At 38.5% G+C, this 18276-nt stretch overlaps 1 protein-coding gene and 1 non-coding gene across 4 annotated transcripts; one reads left to right on the forward strand and one right to left on the reverse strand.

The window, feature by feature from the left end:
- Positions 1-1661: 1661 nt before the first annotated feature.
- trnaa-ugc (transfer RNA alanine (anticodon UGC)) lies at positions 1662-1733 on the reverse strand. The gene has a single exon. It is a non-coding gene; the product is annotated as a tRNA-Ala (tRNA).
- Positions 1734-7083: 5350 nt separating this feature from the next.
- Positions 7084-18128, forward strand: tp53inp2b (tumor protein p53 inducible nuclear protein 2b). Of its 3 annotated transcripts, XM_032575862.1 has the most exons (5): positions 7085-7385; positions 11008-11379; positions 13284-13598; positions 13698-13854; positions 13945-18128. In XM_032575862.1, the coding sequence occupies exons 2-5, from the start codon at positions 11256-11258 to the stop codon at positions 14219-14221; spliced, it is 873 nt and encodes a 290-aa protein (XP_032431753.1). In that variant the 5' UTR covers positions 7085-7385; positions 11008-11255; the 3' UTR covers positions 14222-18128. The 3 variants fall into 3 exon arrangements, with proteins under 3 accessions (XP_032431743.1, XP_032431753.1, XP_032431760.1); XM_032575852.1 differs by having other exon boundaries at positions 7084-7385; positions 13284-13854; XM_032575869.1 differs by lacking the exon at positions 13284-13598 and having other exon boundaries at positions 7088-7385.
- The last annotated feature ends 148 nt before the right edge of the window (positions 18129-18276 follow it).

Consider the following 18276-nt stretch of genomic DNA (forward strand, 5'->3'; position numbering starts at 1 on the left):
CTAAGATATTTTTTCATGTGAAATTGTCATGTGATTTTTTTTTCTACAAATTAAATTTTCTTTTTCAAAAATGTTATGAGCCATGCAGTTACCTAATATTGTCATAATGTTTCAATGTTTTTGTTTCCTTTCCTTTATAGCCCTCATACAACAGGCTTTTTCAATTTGTTCTGTACAAACAAATCTGCATTTCTGTAGAACTTTTTTATTTTTTTGTGCTACATCATGGCTTTGATATTATTATTATTATTATTATTATTATTATTATTATTATTATTATTATTATTATTATTATTATTATTATTATTATTATTATTGCTGTTGTTGTTGATCGTAGGCTATTCACTCAGCAAATTCAAATTTCAGACGGCCTACAATCTTAATTGGCGCCACCTGCTGTTAGAGATGTGAACCAGTTCTTGAAAATACTCCAATTTGCCACAAGGTGGCGACAAATAATTAATATTTGTTCTCAGACTATTAATGTTATTTATAATCACGTTATTCTGCTTTTTTTTAAAATCCTCTACAGAACTACAAAAAGTATGAGAAGTCAGGAATATGTTACTAAACATAAAAGTTTCTAAACATTCTGAAACAAAACGATAAGCCGTTTGAAATAGTTTTATTTAAAATGATTTCATCAAAAATGTTATTTTTTTATTGTTGTTTTGTTTAAGGAAACTGTGCCTCTTTTAACATTGCTAATGTTAAAAGCACAAAAAATAAATAAAAATCTTCCAAAGCACTTGTTCTATTGTGTGCAATATTTCAGAAGCTGTGTAGGTCTTTACAAATCTGAGGCTCTGCATTCTTTCAAGAGGTAAAGCCTTTTTCCAGGAAACTCTTCCAAACAAGTTCTACTTGATTGGAAGAGTTTATAGTTACTACAAACTTAATGCTTTGATGAAAATGATTGGGCTTAGAACAATAGATAAGTTTAATGTTTGGCAAAGCAATGAAAATGTATCTGTGCTGTCTTAAACCAGGGTTGAATTTGAATGTATTTAATTAAATGAAAGAGTCAATTTCAGGTGCGATAAACCTCAGTCTCCAACTGGGTTCTCCAACTCTTACATGTGTCTGTGTTCAAAAGCACCTGAAAAAATTGTAGACATACATCAAAAAGTTGGTTTATTTCACTATTTCAGTTGGATCTGTTTATGTTTATAAAATGCCTTGAAAGAACAGTCAATATAAATATAAATTACTGAAATGAATTTATCTCAACTCATTTGAAAGGTTCTCTACAAGGGCAACCTTCAGAAAACCTTCAGCAAATTTGTCCTAGGGTTTCAAATAAACTTTATCATTTTAAATTTTTTGCAGTTAAAATCTATCGGATAGAAACACTAAGTTTTAAAAACAATTGTACTAATTTAATTTAGCTGAAACAACATCCATTTCATTTTTGCAAAACAACAAATTTCTAAAGTAAAATATTTACTCTGACACCTAATTTGCTTCATAAAAATGAGCTGGAAGATTTACATACAGTTCCTTCTTAGTTCCACCAGGTTGTGTTTCCACCCACGTTTAAAATTTTATTTTTTTCTTACTGAGACTACTCTGAAAAGATTTATTCATTAAAAATATGATCGGTGATTTCTACTGAATAAATGTTGTGACTCAAGACGTTCAACAAAAATCTCGAAAAAGAGTGGAGATGCCGGGGATTGAACCCGGGGCCTCATACATGCAAAGCATGCGCTCTACCACTGAGCTACATCCCCTGCTGGAATCTCAGGCGACCAGGAAGTCATTTTAAACACAACCTGTCAGTTGAATCTTCTGCTGATAAGAACTTTATGTACAAAACCTTATTTTTAACCTATTTTCACTCCTTATTTTGCAGTTTAAATTTCCGTTTTTTCACCAAGTTTCCCCGCCTTGCTCCAAATAATAGAAATGATTATTTAAGCATATTTTTGCATATTCGTTGAAGAGGCGCTTTTTTATGTGACGACCAACCGACGCGAGTACATGTGATGAAAAATAAAGACGTTTGCTCTAATTTAAGTTATTTTTTTAACCTTTCTGATGCTTCGTGCTATTTTTAACCTTGCTTTTAGGCGGTGGACAGGACACATCTGCGTCTATCTGACCAAGGAGTTCCTTGATGATCCCACACTGAGTGAAAAGCAAATAATTAACTGACAGTGCTGAAGGACAGCCAGACAAGGTTGCCGTCTATATTTTTCTTAAATGAATGGCGCCTGAAACTCATTTCTTGTCATCCGTGACAGCATAATCCTTTAGAGAATTTAAAATAGCTCTCCTGGTTACGTTTCGTAATACCCTCCAGGGGGGAACGTTGCCCCCTTCCGTCTGGTGAGCACAGACTGTTCTCACCCATGTTTATCGGTGAGTATGCACACTTTGCCAAGGACACTGTCTCCAGACCCTGCTTGCTCTGGCCTTGTAGGGCTAGATCCACTGGATGCAGATTCTGCAGGAGAGCTCTCTTTGTAGACCAGGGACCTCCCAGGAAAAAGAAGATCTGTCAATTCTACTCCCTCCTGCTGTGTAAATTTGGATTAAAGAGTGCAATCAGGCTATGCCTGCTGAGTAAGCGATATTAACATAGTGCTGTTGACGAGAGGTTATCTGGGGACTGTGTGAAGAGTTTCAAGTACAGACAGGCTGCATGCAATATGAGACAAGCAGAGGAGTTAGTCATCTAAGGCCACAGACCGGCTAACACTAGTGGACGGTGTTAGAAGAAATGATTTGGGGTTTGGCATGTTTCTAAAGGTGGAGCTTAATGGGGGTTTTTTTACTTAAATTATTTTTAAAATAGCCTTTTCTGTCTCAGAGGATGTCTATTCAGGCCACTGACTGTCATACAGCCAAACAATACTGATGTTTTTTAACATAAGTTATTAAATCAAATGAGCACCCAGTCAGAGGAGGGCAATATGTTATGACAAGGTATGGTGGCCCAGGGTCAATGAAACGCAAAAGCCACAGCAAAAGTCACAACGGAAGTCATGCTAAATCTATGGATTTGCCAGAAATATTTGTCTGTGTTCACAATGAAACCCTTTTTCTGCCTTTTCTCTCAGAGTTTTATTATATTAGCATAATTTCAGTTTAAGCATGACCTAGTGTGGCTTTGCCTCTTGTGTTGTGGCTGTTGCATTTTGTTGACTTTTCTGAGCCACTATAACAACTAGTAGTTATGCACATCACAAACTTGGCCTGTGTAGAAAAGCAGCAAAAGGAAACCAGGTGTATGAAGTCCAATTTTCAGTGTGGCACAATTCAGTCTCTATGTGGGACACAGTAAGTGGAAGAAGGTGCACTGGCAAGAAATCTAACACAGCACATCACTCTGAATACATCACTACCAAAATGAAACATTGTGGCATCAGCATCGTGCTTTGAGGTGGCTTTTTGTCAGCAATCTGAAGGGAATACAGTTAGAGATGGACAGAGCTAAATACAGAAATGTTCTTGGAGAAAGAAATTCTTTAATATGTTGCAAAAGACTTGAACCTAGGATATAGCTTTACCTTTTAAAGGGACAAACAACCCCAAACATATAGCCAGAGTTATAGTAGAAAGCTGCTGTCTTGCAAGTCAGAATTTGAGCTATTTTACAAAGCAGAAAGGGGGAAAAACATCAATCTTAAGACAAGCAAAGCCATTAGAGACATCCCACCAAAAAAACGTGCAGCTGTAACAGCAACAAAAGGCATTTATACAAAATATTAGCTAAATACAAATTAATACACATTGTTGTTGTTATTTTCTTTTATAAAAGGACCCTTGTATCACATTTAGGGACTACATTTTGTATGTTCATTATTGTAAAAAGAAAAAAAAAATATCCTAATGTGCTGAAGATGAAGAGCTTTTACATATCTCTTAAAATTAGTGCCAGTTGTTTGGTGGTAACACTTCTTATCACAGGGGGCTGCTGTCTTATCGTCAGCCAGATGGTAGGAGGCCTAAGACAAGAGAGACACTAAAAATAAAGCCTACGTTACATGCACAATGAAGGTAAATATTGTGAAGTTAAGCATCTAAACTTAAGAATTAAAATAAGCTAAGTAAAATCAGAGAATGTGAAGGACCAGACATTTTTTTCAGTCTGATTTTTCAAAATGTCTTTTACCACCATTTGATAAATAAATTACAGCTGTTAAAAACAGAGAGAGATCAGGGCGACTAATGTGTGACCTTTCACCTGGTTTCCTGACCAGCATAAAAAACTGCAGGTCTCTTAGGGAACTTAGGTGAAAGCACCCAAATGAATTGAGGAAGAGGGAAAAAAACAATAATCACCACTGCCTTTTGGATATTTAATTAGTAAGCTTGAGCTACAATTATTTGTGAAAATTGTTACTATAATCATTTCTAGCGCATAATAGCAAACACAAACATCTCGACACGTACCCGTTTCATGTTTTGTATGTTTTCCACTGAGAACCCTGGGCATGACAAAACAAGCGCTAGAGGGCTGTGACTTGTCCAGATTAGCTTGGGAGCACAAACATTAGACACAGATGCACACAGTGTTCTCGGTGAATGTTTGTGTTCAGCGTGTCAATTGAGTTTGGATGTCATTATCACTGCAGTGTGTTCAGTGTGTTTCTGTCTCTCGGTGTGCCTGCGTGCTCCAGTCACCCAGCACCTGGTAACTGTATTGGCCTCACCACCCAGACTTAAGACAGCTTTGAGGAGTGCTTTTATTTAAAACATCACATCCTCATGAGAAATCTGTGACACATTCAGCAGGAATCTGGAGACAGGTGTGGTGCTTTTTTGTTCATAGTGTCCAGCTGAGTTTCTGTTATTGTTGCTTCCTTACAGTGCAGCACCAAAACACTTGACTACTTTGCAGCCGAGGAGTCAGACTTTATTTACAAGCTTCGGGTAGATCTGCTTAGGCTGCCTCTTCATTATTTTTTTATACTATTCTTTGTACTTGACATGAGTTTGCACGTTACACTGTTGTCAAAAAACTGAAAACCCTGTAAAGTGTGCAGTCAAAAAAAGTGAGGCCTTCACAAACCCTCCATCTAGTTAATCATTAATGATTTCAGCTTTTAAATACACAATTTCATATCTGTCACTGAATGTCAGTGGTTGTTAACAGGAAAGTGCAAAAAAAAAACCACTTTAAGCAGGTTTCCTGTTTTGTTTTCTGCTATGCAAAGACACAATACAGGATCAGGCTTTGAAGTCCAGGAGCCTTTTAGGCCTGAATGATTCATGGGACAGTGTGATGTGGCTTAAGCAAAACAGTTGTAGGAGTAAAAACAGCATAAACAGCATAAACAACTCTCCAGCAGTGGACCTAGTAGAGGTGAAGGCCTTTTTAAAAATGAAGGGGTTTTTTAAGGAGCAAAGAATAAACGATTGGGAATTAAATAGAAAACGCATAGAAATATCAGTAGGGCTTAAAACTTCACGGTACATGTTACATCAAAATTGATCAATTATTTCGTGGTTTTACTTTACTTTATTTTATAGTAGAAAAGTCCATGATAATTTATGAACTTCTGTGACTTGATTAAGTTTTATTCAATTTTGTCATGCAGGGTTTGTATTATTAGATTCCACTGTTTAGTAATGTTCTGTTCCGTGATTGTTTTTCTATCCTAGTATATCTTCATTTTACCATCAACTCTCTCATGAGAAGGGTTCTGCCTGCATCTTGTTTATGTTTTGGTCCAGTTCCATAAAAGCACATGGAAGGACCAAATGCAATACAAACTCTACATTTGCCAAAACAAGATTTATTATTTAAAAAAATAACACTACGCTGTTCCACATAGACTGGCCTCTAACTTTGATTCCAGTTAAGCTTTTGACATGTCAATGGTTAATTATAGTTTCTGTTGGCCTGGTAAGACTTTTTCTACTAAATATTATCCAACTAGCCATCCTTTTATATATATATACTTATATCCTTTACAAGAAGAGAGCAAATGCCCTTCTCCTATACACAGTGGAAAGGGCTCAAAGGCAACTTATAGTGACTAAACTTAATTGCTGTTTATAGGTGGTGAAACCAGAACACTTTAGAGAATCCATGCATGCAGAAGGAGAACCTGAGTGCAGTTTACACCAATATGTGAGTTTACACCAATATGTGGAAGTGAATATATTTGAAGAGAAGCAAAGCTGTTTGGCGATCAATCAGGTGTGCAATTCTTTATGGAGTTATATTTTTAAAATATAAAGCTACACCAGTGTGGGCAACAGCAGTGTGTATAGATGTGAGCCATGATGTGAGCCTTCACACCATTGCATAAAGTGGGGGGAAAAAAAGAAGAAGGAAATTGGAGACTGCAGGAAGAACAAAACACCACCAGGGGTTTAAACCAAAAGTCCAGAAATACTATTGGACGCCCAGATGCTGCATTCATAAAAAGTCAGTAGGAGTGGGTGGTATACAGTGTGATGAAAGGCATATTTAGGTCCATCCCATTAAGGTACAATGAGCTGAGTGATGCTTTGGGGAGAAAGAGATGACTATTTACATAAATAAAATTCCAGCAGCATCACTGAAAAGAATAACTTTGGTGCTGTCTGCACTGTGGCTGTTTACTCATTTGAATATTTGAGGCTTATTTCTTCCAGTTAATGATCAGCTTGATCAGTGTGGTGTCAGATGAGACATGCAAATAGGATTAGGTAATCCACCGTTAGCTATGAATTTGCAAAATAAATAAATAAATAAAAAAATAGCATGAGTATGGAGTGAAGTGTTATTTTAATATACTATGACTGTTTTGATTACTTCAAGGGAATTAGTTTTTGACTAACATATAACTTTACTTTGCTGTCATCACATCTTCATCTGCTCCCTGAGCAGGCCCTGGATCAGTTTACCCTCCCCCAGCCCTGCTTTCCAACAACAGAGCTGCTGGAAAGCAGAAGCTGATCAGGGATCAGTCTCCATTTCCATCTGGGTTCAGGCTGACAGCTCCATCCTGCCCAACCCCCCACCTATCCCTGTTGCTTAGAGGACTCGGCTCCTATCGGGTGTAATATTCTGATTGGCTGCCTCGCCTTCTGGGAGGCGTGCGAAAGGCGTGGCCGACACATTGTGATCTCACAATCAGCTGTTTTGTACGTTTCTACATTCTGATCCGAGGATCAGCTGGAAGGCAGCAATAAACAGGAAAATCTGCAGCAAAGGAAACAAAAAAAAAAAGAGGAGGAAGCAGCTGCAGATGTTATGATCTGAAAACAAAAACATCAGTGTAATTTTTTTTACACGAAGCCCTTCTTCTAAGAAGAAAGCCTTTTATTTTTGTATATTAGTGTTCCAACTACCTCACGTAAAGGCTATATCTAAAGCTATGCTTTAAGAGTTGTCGTTTCTACTGTGTTTTGACACCTCGTTTACAACTTGAACTCAAAGGCAGGTATGTATGTTTTCATTTTTGTTTATCTTCAATTTAGTCTTTTGTGTCTTGGCCGTGGATCTTAGACAACAAATTTGCCGGCCAGCCTCTTGTTATCCTGGTTTTGGGGGACATTTATTAAACCCATTTCCTGGTTATTGAATAATGTGACATTATGTTACAACGTATTTGTCTTTGTGACCCATACTGTAGGTTATTTCTGTCCGCAGTGTATTCTATCTGTGATGATCTATTATTAGGACATGAATAAATGCGAAGACAGTATCGCGGTGCAGAATAAGATGCGTAAGAAGGCCGATTTGCGCTCATATGTTACTATGAAAAATGACTCCTGCTTGACTGAATATATATGCTCAGCCAGCAGCCGCTGTTTTGCAAACTGCACCAAAATCCTGATGTGGGTCTATGGCGGATGTTGACGTATTTTCAGCCTCTTTTTTTTTTTTTTTTTTTTTTTTTTTCCAGGGTTCATTTATTTTGCATAAAATCCTAAGTTATTCAGTATAAACACCGGTCTTTTGTGTTACCGGAGCCTGATCCAGTTGATGTCCTGCGAGCAGTGCATTGAGGCACAGCTGTCATTGCTGTGACCCTTCAGCTGTAGAGCTTATACGGATAATTCATGTTTAACCTGAATACCACCAACACACACCGAGGGAGTCGCGACTTCTCCCTGCTTCATACGACGAAGCTGAAGCTGTTTTATTTACCTTATAAACATCGCGGGCGTCTTTGTCATTTTCAGTGTAAATATTAGTGCTGCTGGCAGGATAATCTTTACATAAGCGCAGTTCTCACGGGATCCATCGACAGGCACGAAATGGCTTTGCCGTTTCAAAATGCAGACTAGACACGGACAGCGGAATATGTTTCAAAATACATGATCTTGCATTTCGATATGTTTGCTGTTAAGACCTTTTTTTTTCGCCTTTGGTAGCAAAATGGGCTGGAGCTTCAGTGTCGGCGTCAGTGACGCAACGTGACGTCAGAGGGTTCTTGTTTTCATTCTCCAGATCTCCGCCCATCGCGCTCCTTTTTCGCCTCCCTCTTAGAGGAAGTCTCAATTGGAGATATTTATGCATTTAATACATAAGATATCTATATTTTAAGTTTGAAAACGTCTTGTATAATTATATTGCTTTTATCACCAGCTTTTGCTTCTCCCTATAGACCTGAGGGCAAAGCCAGGGCCGCATTTAGGAGCTTGTGGGTCCCTGAGCTAAAGCTAGTTTTGATGCCCTTCTCACACAAGTATCTGTTATATTAATTTTGCAGTACATTGAAAGTTGGGTATGAGCGATGGTCAGAATTGCCATTAGACACACATCAACATCAAGATTTTCTAAAGCAATCTTTACATTTTGTTTTCTCTCTCTCTGATTCTTATAAAAACACAGTCTCATTTTTAGAGATATATTCAGCCATGCCTGTATGTGGCACTGTAACACACTCACCAGAATACACAGAGGTTTTCAGAGCTTTACCATGTTCTAGCAGAAGTTGGCTAATTGCTATTAGCAGTGGAAGGTAATATAATATTAACCTTGCTGCCCTGGGCTTGGAGACATGTTACCATTCTCACCTTGGTGAAACTTGGGGAATGTAGCAATTAGTGAGATGATTATTGTCATTAAAAAAAAATAAAACTTTGAAAACCTAAGCTTAAAATATAAATGGCAAGTTGGTTGAATTAATGTCCTACAATGTAATAAAATGGCTAAGCTTTATTCCCTGTAACTGATACTGTAATACAATTATAATCTGCAACCCAAAACCTAGTAACGTTAAGAGAGGTACAAAGCTCTGTAGCCGAGCACATAAAAGGCACTGCAAAGGAAAAGAGCGCTCCAGCCCACAACCTTTAAACTGTGCATCAGTAAAAGTGCACAGTTGTTAATCCATAGATTGTAATAATTAATGTTTGCCAATAGTTTAAATTATACAGGCAGACATGTGATCTCTTTTGCCACATCCAGTATCAATAACTATGTTTAAACCAGTAAGTTCACATTTACAAATTCCTGAAAGACTGAAAAATGATGCACTGTCAAAACAAGTAAATAAAAAAGTTTCATTAGTGCATCATGTACAACATGTAGATTGTGTTTTAATCTCAGGCAAAGCAGACCAGAGTCTTCTCACTTTGAAAGGTTGTGTGTGTATCTATAGCTATTGACAGTCATGTGTGGGGAGGTTTTCGTAGAAATTGGACAAACCTGTAGAAGTGTATGCTTTGTAGCAAGTGGCAACCATGCATACATGTGTACCTATTGACAGCAAACTTTATTATTTAATTATTTGGGACACAGACAATATTACTAAGAATATGTAACCAGAAGCAGTTAAAATTGAATTATATCTCTTAACAACGATACATCAGTAAAGAATGTCAAAACTGAGTTAACGTATATGTTGTCAAGCAACCCCAAATCTAAAAATTATTTAAAGTGTGTCAGTGCTCTGCATAGAGACCAGGTGTGGTATTTGTTTCACCTACAGTCACTTGGTTTAAGTACATAAAATATGCCCTTTGAACTTGTAAAGGTTGGACAGGGCCAAATGTTTTAACATCGCTCTGTATTACATCATCATGTTCACATGCAGGTGGGGCACTTGTCCTTTGCCTCCTCTGTTGTTGCTGCATTTCTGGTTTTATTTGCATGCATGGGTACAGTCATTGTGTTTGTTGTTGCATTGTCATTGTCATTCTGCTCTTTGCTTAATGAATCATTACTATGTTCATAAATCACTTTTTGTACATGTTTACTTCACAGATATGTTAATGTAATTGACAGTTTAAAGCTTAAACACATGCCATCCAACAATCAATACATTTCAATCTTAAATCAAACTTAACATTAATTAAAAAAAACAAAAACAACAATCAAAATCAATAGTTGCATACAAACAGAATCAGTTGTGACATCAGATAACTGTTGTAGGGAATCGAGTCCAGTAAATCATCCTGGGGCATTTTGTTATGAAAAGCTATATTTTTTTAAATTGACTGTGTCAACGGTTTGATATACTGTGAGTGTGTTTATTATGAGGGCTGCACAGTGGCACAGTTGGTAGCATTATTGCTTTGAAGTAAGAAGTTCATGGGTTCAAACAGATCTGGGTCTTTCTGCTTGGAGTTTCCATGGTCTCCCTGTGGAAGTGTAGGTTCTCTGTTTTTCGTAAATGTTAGTTTAATTGGTCTCCCTAAATTGTTGTAAGGAGTGTGTGTGTGTGTGGCACTATACTCTATGAGACCAGAGTTGGATGATGGATGAATGTTTATTCTGTAGTGGAGGCAAAGGGGGAGATTAGAATTTCCCAGGACATTTAAAATGCCTTTAATCTATATTTAGCTAACTTTTTTAAGGCCATTTTGCTAAATCACAATTACAATGATGATGCTTAACTTTACTGATGCACTTTCAAAGGCATGTTTTATTTTAAAACACACAGGGCTTTCTGCCTGTGTCGACCTGTAATGATTCTGGATATAAAATTAGCTTACAGCTCATGAACTTAATGAAACACTAAGCACCATTTTTTGCTACAGCCATGTTTTGAAAACTCACTGGTTTTATCAAACTAACAATATTTTTTAATTTATCTCTCTCCTTCTCCCCAGGCCTTTGTTCCAAACCAAGTGAAACCTTACATTTGCACTACAAAAGTCTCTCCTGCCTTGATTTGTCAACTTCAAGATCAAGCACAGGACTTTAAGTGGAAACAAGAACATCAGGCAGACAAATAGCATTACACAACAACTATTACATTGATAAATACAAAAAAGAAAAGGCAGCTACTGCATAAATTTTCTCTGTGGGAGAGCACATAGCACATCACAGGCATCAAAACTTGACGACACAAGCAGAAATGTTTCAACGTCTTAGCAACCTGTTGTTCGGGGAGGTGGAAGAGGTGGCAGCTGATCTGAAGGGACCCAATCCATGTGTGACTGAGGCCGACGAAGAGGGATGGATGCTCGTCAACCTGGCCGGTGAGTCCAAGAGTTCAGGGATGGAGTGGTGGGGGGGATCTGTCATTTTATTTAAACATCACAGTAGAAAATACACCGGTCAGGCATAAAATTATGACCACTAAAAGTGAAGTGAATAACACAGATTGTCATTTTATAGAAATGCGTGTTAATGGATGTAGGAATTTTAGTTTGACAATGAGCAGTTTGTAATAGACAGCTGTGTCAGAGAATCTCTTGCACCTAATTGGTGTCCCCCAGTCTGCAGAGCAGTCATAAGGGTTAAAGAAAGAAGTAGTGGTGAATCAGAAACAGGGCTGGTGATGAACATGGGGAGCTAAGACTCAACTCACACAGACTGTAGCTTCAGTCTCATCTCAAACTGGTATTTATGGAGCTTCATAGCTGCAGACTAGTTAGGGTGGAAACAATATTTCCTGACAGTGGGGTTGTCTTTCAGCAAGATAATGCTCCCTGCCAGAAAGCAGAAATAGGACAGGAATCGTTTGAAGAGAATTCCCCTGATCTACATCCAATGGTGAATCCGTGGGATGTACTGGACATTAAAGTCCAGTCCCTGGAGACCCTACCTCACAGCTTATGGACCTGCTAACATCCAGTGCCAGATGCCGCAGGAACCTTTCAGGGATCCAACTCACAATTGGGGCGGTGGTCACACTGTTATGTCTGATGGTGCAATTAATTTGTGTGTTATAAAGTAAGAAATATTCACCTCTTCCTTGCCATTGCATAATGCAGTTAAAATCTGAAAGGTAAATGGGGACGATGGAGTACGGTGTAGAATCAGTCTGGGCATGGCGTACATCTACATGGCTGCCCTGACAACAGTGCTGTCTCTCTGCAGATGAAAGCACAGGAACATTCAGATTCATCCACTTTTTGTTCATGGTGGGATCTTGACAAACACAGCGACTGCAAAAAAAAAGCTTGTTTTGATACCTTTAATGGAGCCAAGCACATATCAGCACGCCAAAAAGTCGTGCTGATCATTTTGTCCCTTTGCCATTTTATGCCTTTGCAGTTTTGGTCAATTTCTGCCTGACATTTGGGGTTGAAAAATTAACCATTAGAAACATGACATGTCATACCAGTCATGCATCAATGCATGCCAACCTAGGCAAAGCATAATACCTGCTTTTAAGTAATTTTCTGTCTTCTGCTCTTAGATTACTGTAAGAAGATGCAATTATGTGTCTGTGATAAATATTTTCAGCCATCATGAGGTCACTCAGTTATTTTGATTTGATCTAGAGTGCAAATATGACATATTTTATTAGACAGTTCACTCAAACTGAGTATTAGGACCGCCATCCATGGAAATCAGGAGTAATGTTTTCATCACATTATTTCAATTGACTAATAAACAACAAAAATGGACTGGTACTGAGTTTTAAATTATGCATAGACGAGGTATGAGCATATGATCTTTTTCCATACGTAACATGGAAGAAAAATAAACTTAGATGCAATTATTTTTGGGAAACAATCATTTTATTTAAAGATATGAAATGGCAATATGTGGGTACAAAATGGAAAAGGGGCTACCTGACCCAGAGCTCATCAAAAGTACCTCTCAGCAGAATCAAAACATTATGTCACTGACATCATTACAACCTCAGAGGGTCAACACAACTAACAATGTGACTCCTTTATGTTTTGTGTTTCCTTACCCCTTCTTTTTTCCCCTCTTCCAAATTTTGTTTAAACACCCTTATATATCTCACATCGGTATGTGTGCGCGTGCGTATGTGGTCCCTCTACAATGATCCTCCACGTCCCGCATGGCCTTTTGATAAAAAATTTTTTTGCCACATTTGCAAAAAAAAAAAAACTTTTGCAAAATCATCCTCCTGCCTTTATTGGCCTTCCTGTTCCTGATCTCATCTGTGCCATGTCCTTAAAAGACTCTGACTGCATGATGCAGGTGGAGGATGATGTGGGAACCCCACTGACTACACAAGCATCACCCCACAGTAAACTAGCAGATCACCAAAACATGCAAACAAGGACTGAATGCCCAGCCTCCACGCCCCGTCTGCCTCATAAGCGTCGCAGGCCGCATAAAGGTCAGACACAGGATCCAGCAGCACCTTCGGAGCCCCTGTCTTGTCCCAGTGCTAGTCCACCACACTTAGGTGCCGCCACACCCGTGAGCCTCCCAAGACGGGCCAGACTGTCCACGCCCTCCTCCACCCCGTCAATGTCTCCAGGCTCTGGGAGTGAGTGCGGGGGCAGTGGGGGTGCCAGTAGGTCAGGATCAGAGAGAGGCTGCATGGATGAGAGCTGGTTTGTCACCCCTCCCCCCTGTTTCACTGCAGAGGGAGCCACGGCAGAGACCAGCCCCATGGAGGACCTGCTCATAGAGCACCCCAGCATGTCTGTGTATGTCTCCCCCAACAACCTGTCCATGCTCTCCAGCAGCAACCTGTCTGTGGTGGGGGAAGAGAGCATTGTCAGCCTGGCGAGCAGTGCGAGGTGAGAAATTTTTATTCACACTATATCTCATCTTCACCTTCTTTTTTAACTAATAAGAGTCCTGCTGTTTTTTTTTTCCCCTATTTGCAGCAGAGTAACTGAACCAGCAGCTCCCCGCAGCCCCGCAGCCACCCGCAGCACTGTGCCCACCAGGGTGAGCCGTGGAGCGGCTGGCCAGGCTGGGGCTTTGGCCAAGGTCACCCAAGTGGCCAGGGTCCAGCGTTACAAGGCTCGCATGGAGCGCCGCCATCTGAGCCGCAGCCACATCCAACGCCAAAACCGTGTGAGGGAGCAGGTCCCTCGTCACGCTTCGCACACCAGAAGCACCTTCCTTCACCAGCCCAGCAAGCGCAACTTCTGTCACTAAGGTTACCATCAAAAAGAGGGGCTTCGTTTACGTCTGGGGGTATTCGTAGTGCAGAATCCACCATCGACAACACGTGTCCTCCCACAGCACTTTTAGCTTCCATTTCCATACATTACGTCAGGATGAGTCACAGACTGACTCATCTTGGTCATTTTCCATCCAATCTGCAGTTAGAAAGCAGTTGCTAAATGTAGATCTTTGTAGACGATACGATTACCCCCTTATTGTCCTCCAGAATAAACAACAAAAAACAAAAAAATAAGTACGTTTTCAATCTTTATCCAGTTATAATTTCTCAAAATGGCAATAGCTGAGTTTTTATAGAAACGTTTTAAAGACATACGAGTTTTATTTTTCTTTATTTAAAACCATAATACTGTGTAACCATCATAGAAAATAAAATAAGATTGAAATAGCCCCTTCTTTCATACTCTGACTGGAGGAACACTCTTCCTAGCAAATCTATGAAACGTGATCATGATTTTAATTCGGTTAGTTTTGCTTACAAAAGGTCGAAGAAAATACCGTCTGGCGAGGAGAGAAAAATCAACACAAGTTGGTTTCTCAGCAAAGTTGCTTTACTAAAAAAAGTGTTGCCAGAGGAAACAATTGATTCTCTTCTCTGCCTCGTGAAGAAGGTCACAGCATGTAGGAGATGGTGAGAGTATGTGCAAAACAGACTAAAGAGTAAAATGAATCCCTCAGTATATGGTTTTAAAGGAAAGTGGTTTAACCCTCAGAGCAGCCAGTGAGAATTTAGAGATTTGGGGCTCACATTTGGGTTACAAGGTATAAGCAAGACATGATAGGTGAAAAGCAGTATCGAAGGCAACTCTTTATTTTGTTTTCATAACATGGATTTAATCTTATTTTATCTGAAGTCTCTTTTGCAAATTTCCACCAAGAGAGAAAATAAAACTGTTCCTGCAGTCAGATGGAAAGATTTGGCTTTTAAAGTTAACAAATTAATTCTCCTTGGAGATATGTCATTTGCCCAGCCATGTTTAACAACAATATGTGCTGTGAACTTAAATTAACTATGTAATTATGTTTTGTTTTTTTGTTTTTTTACAATAACCTATTGAAAGAGGTCTACAGTACCTTGCAAAAAGGCTTATAACCTTTGATTTTTTTTCACACTTTGTCACATTACCACTACAAGCTTATGTGAGAGACCAAAAACAAGAAGAGAATAATTTTGAAGTTAAAAAAAAACTTGTACAAGTAGAAAACCTGAAATTTGTGGCTTGCACTTGCTCCTTTTGAGCGAATGATAGAACCACTTTTTGTAGCAGTTACAGCTGCAAGTCATTTCTACCAGCTATGGACATGTAAACATACATTTCTGCCCATTTGTCTTTGCAAAATATCTTATGCCAAGTAAGCCTGGATGCAGAGGGCCTATGAACATCAGTTTTCAAGCTTTGTCACATTTTCTCTGTTGTAGTAAGGTCTGAGCTTTAACTGGGCCATTCCAACACATGAAAGGGGTTCACTCTAAACCATCCCAGGTAGCTGTATATTTAGGGTCGCTGTTTTGCTGGAAGGTGAACCCCTGCCTCTATCTCAACTGCATTGCAGAATCTTAAAGGTTAGGCTTGCCCTATTTAGCTGCATCCCTCTACCAATGACCTCTGTCCGGTTTCCTTGTTCTGCTAAAGAAAAGCAACTCCACAGCATGATGTTGCCACTGCCATGTTTCACGGTGGGAATGCAGTGTTCGTGTTCATTTTCTGCCACACACAAGATTTTGTATGTAAGCCAAAAATTTTACACTTTAGTCTCATCTGACCAGCACACTTTTCCACACATTTGCTGTGTCTTTTATACGGCTTTGGCAATATAGACAAACAAGATCTGTTATGATTTTCTTTTAACAATTCAACATTGTAACCATGTTTCCATAAAGATTAGTCTTCACAATCGTACCCTAATTTGGTTGGTCCCATAAAAATCCCAATTAAATATGCTGAAGTTTGTGGTGGCCATGTGACAAAATGTGAACAAGTTCAAGGTGCTTGAATAATCCTGCAAGGCACTGTATTAGGAGAAAGAGAAACAACAACTTTCTTAATGCCGTACAGCAAAAACCTTGCATCGGTTCATCAACATGCAACATCGCTCCAACCACTCCATAAATGTCCAGCCCTTTTTGTTGCTTGCACATCCAGTTCTGACATCATCCACTTTTACAGTCTCGCTTACTGATATGTATTCAACAATATTAAACAATGGTGCTGAAGTGTATACTAATGTTTGTAAATTATTTTAAGACATGGATGTAAGTTTGCACTGTCAGATATCGTGTGGGTAAAAGTTTTAGCAGTGTGCTGTGTGCTTGTTTTTTTCTTTCTTTCTTTCTGTTTTTACTTTTGTGAAACTTTTTTTGTTTTGGATCCTGAAACGTGAGGAGGTGTACTGGCATACTAAATGCTAGAACCTTTCCTATATGGGGGAAAATACTAATTATATACAAAAAAAAGTGTTGGTCATTTATTTTTCTTGTAAATATTAGAAAACAATTTACAACTCTCCGTTATAGATGTCAAAGCCTCTGGACATAGCGTCGAGTGGGGACTGAGGTTCGATGAGGCTGCAAATGGTCTCAAAATAACACCCAAAACATCACTAAACTCAGTTAATGTGCCATAGGCAAACCCTGGCCTGTAGAGGGCAGTGTCTCACAGCACCTGCTACATGAATGGTAACAACGTCACACAGCAACGATGACATAGTTTGAATACATCTCTGAAGGAGTTCAAGTTCAACAGAAAGATTGTCTGTGGATTCATTTCTGATTGTTGTCTTGATGTTTTGCTTGAATGAGTGACATTATATGATTTTTTTTTTTTTTCTGATGTACCTTTTTTGTTTCCTCTTGTGGCCGTGATCCTATGAATGAAAAAGTCTTTGCACTCAAAATATAAAAAAGTGAATACTACCTTGTTTTTTTTTTTTGCTTGCTTTGAAGATAAACATTATGTAATCATTTATATCCAAAATAATGCAGAGCATATAAGGTGTTGAGCTCATCACCCCCCCCCCCCCCCCCCCCCCACACACACACAACATATAGTGCTGTCTTTAATGACATCCACAGTATTCCAACACTATACTGTGCCTGAGAGGTAGATAATGTTAATCTGTTGCAAATAAAACAGTGAAAGATCACAAGTGTGTGTAAGTGTGCAAAATCACCACAGATTGCAGGTGGAAAATGTTTTCTGTTTTGAATCTTTTTTTATTCTCCTCTCCACCCCCTTCCTCACTCAAAAATGAAAAATGTTTTCTGTATGTTGTGTCTGATTGTCATTAAGGTGTTGTGCTTTGCGTGAAAGTTCTCAAAAATTGGTTGTGGATGGATGTGAGGGATGTGGACAAAAAGAGGCAAAAGACAAATAGTTTCTATATATGAAAAGAAAGGTACTGCATTAAAGAAAAAAAAAAGATGGACATGCTCGTATTTTCCCACATAGCTATTAGAAGTTGTTTAACATTATGGGTGTTTCAAACAAAAGGCATTGAATGTATGGGAGGTGATTTCCTGTATTATGTTGTGCCCTGAAAATAATGGCAGCTTAAAAATACTCGGGAGGATTTGTCCATATTACGCCTGAGTTGGTACAACCCCTCCCTCATTCATTAAAAAAAAAAAAGATAAACCTATAAACATTTGAAATTTTGTGTATCTGATATTTATGGTGATTGTGCCTTTTCACTGTTTCTGCATGGTTTTTGTGATGTACTGATTCCCCATTCTTGGACAAGTCATCCACTGACAGACAAGATCTATGCAAAAAAAAAAAGAAAATCAAAGGATGGGAATTTTTCAGCATTCACTCAGACACCCCTCCAATAAAAAAAAAAGATATATATACATATATTTAAAAAAGAAACTGAACAATAACAGTAGCAACCAGAATAAATACTCAGGTTAAGACCTGAATTCTGTCTCATTATTTTAAGTCTGACATTAATTTAGGAATGTAATTAAACATCACCAAATGCAGGAAGTGATACATTAGTTGTCCTAATAATGAATAAACAGTTTGGCA

This window comes from Xiphophorus hellerii, chromosome 1 (assembly GCF_003331165.1).
Source record: "Xiphophorus hellerii strain 12219 chromosome 1, Xiphophorus_hellerii-4.1, whole genome shotgun sequence".
NCBI lineage: Eukaryota > Metazoa > Chordata > Actinopteri > Cyprinodontiformes > Poeciliidae > Xiphophorus > Xiphophorus hellerii.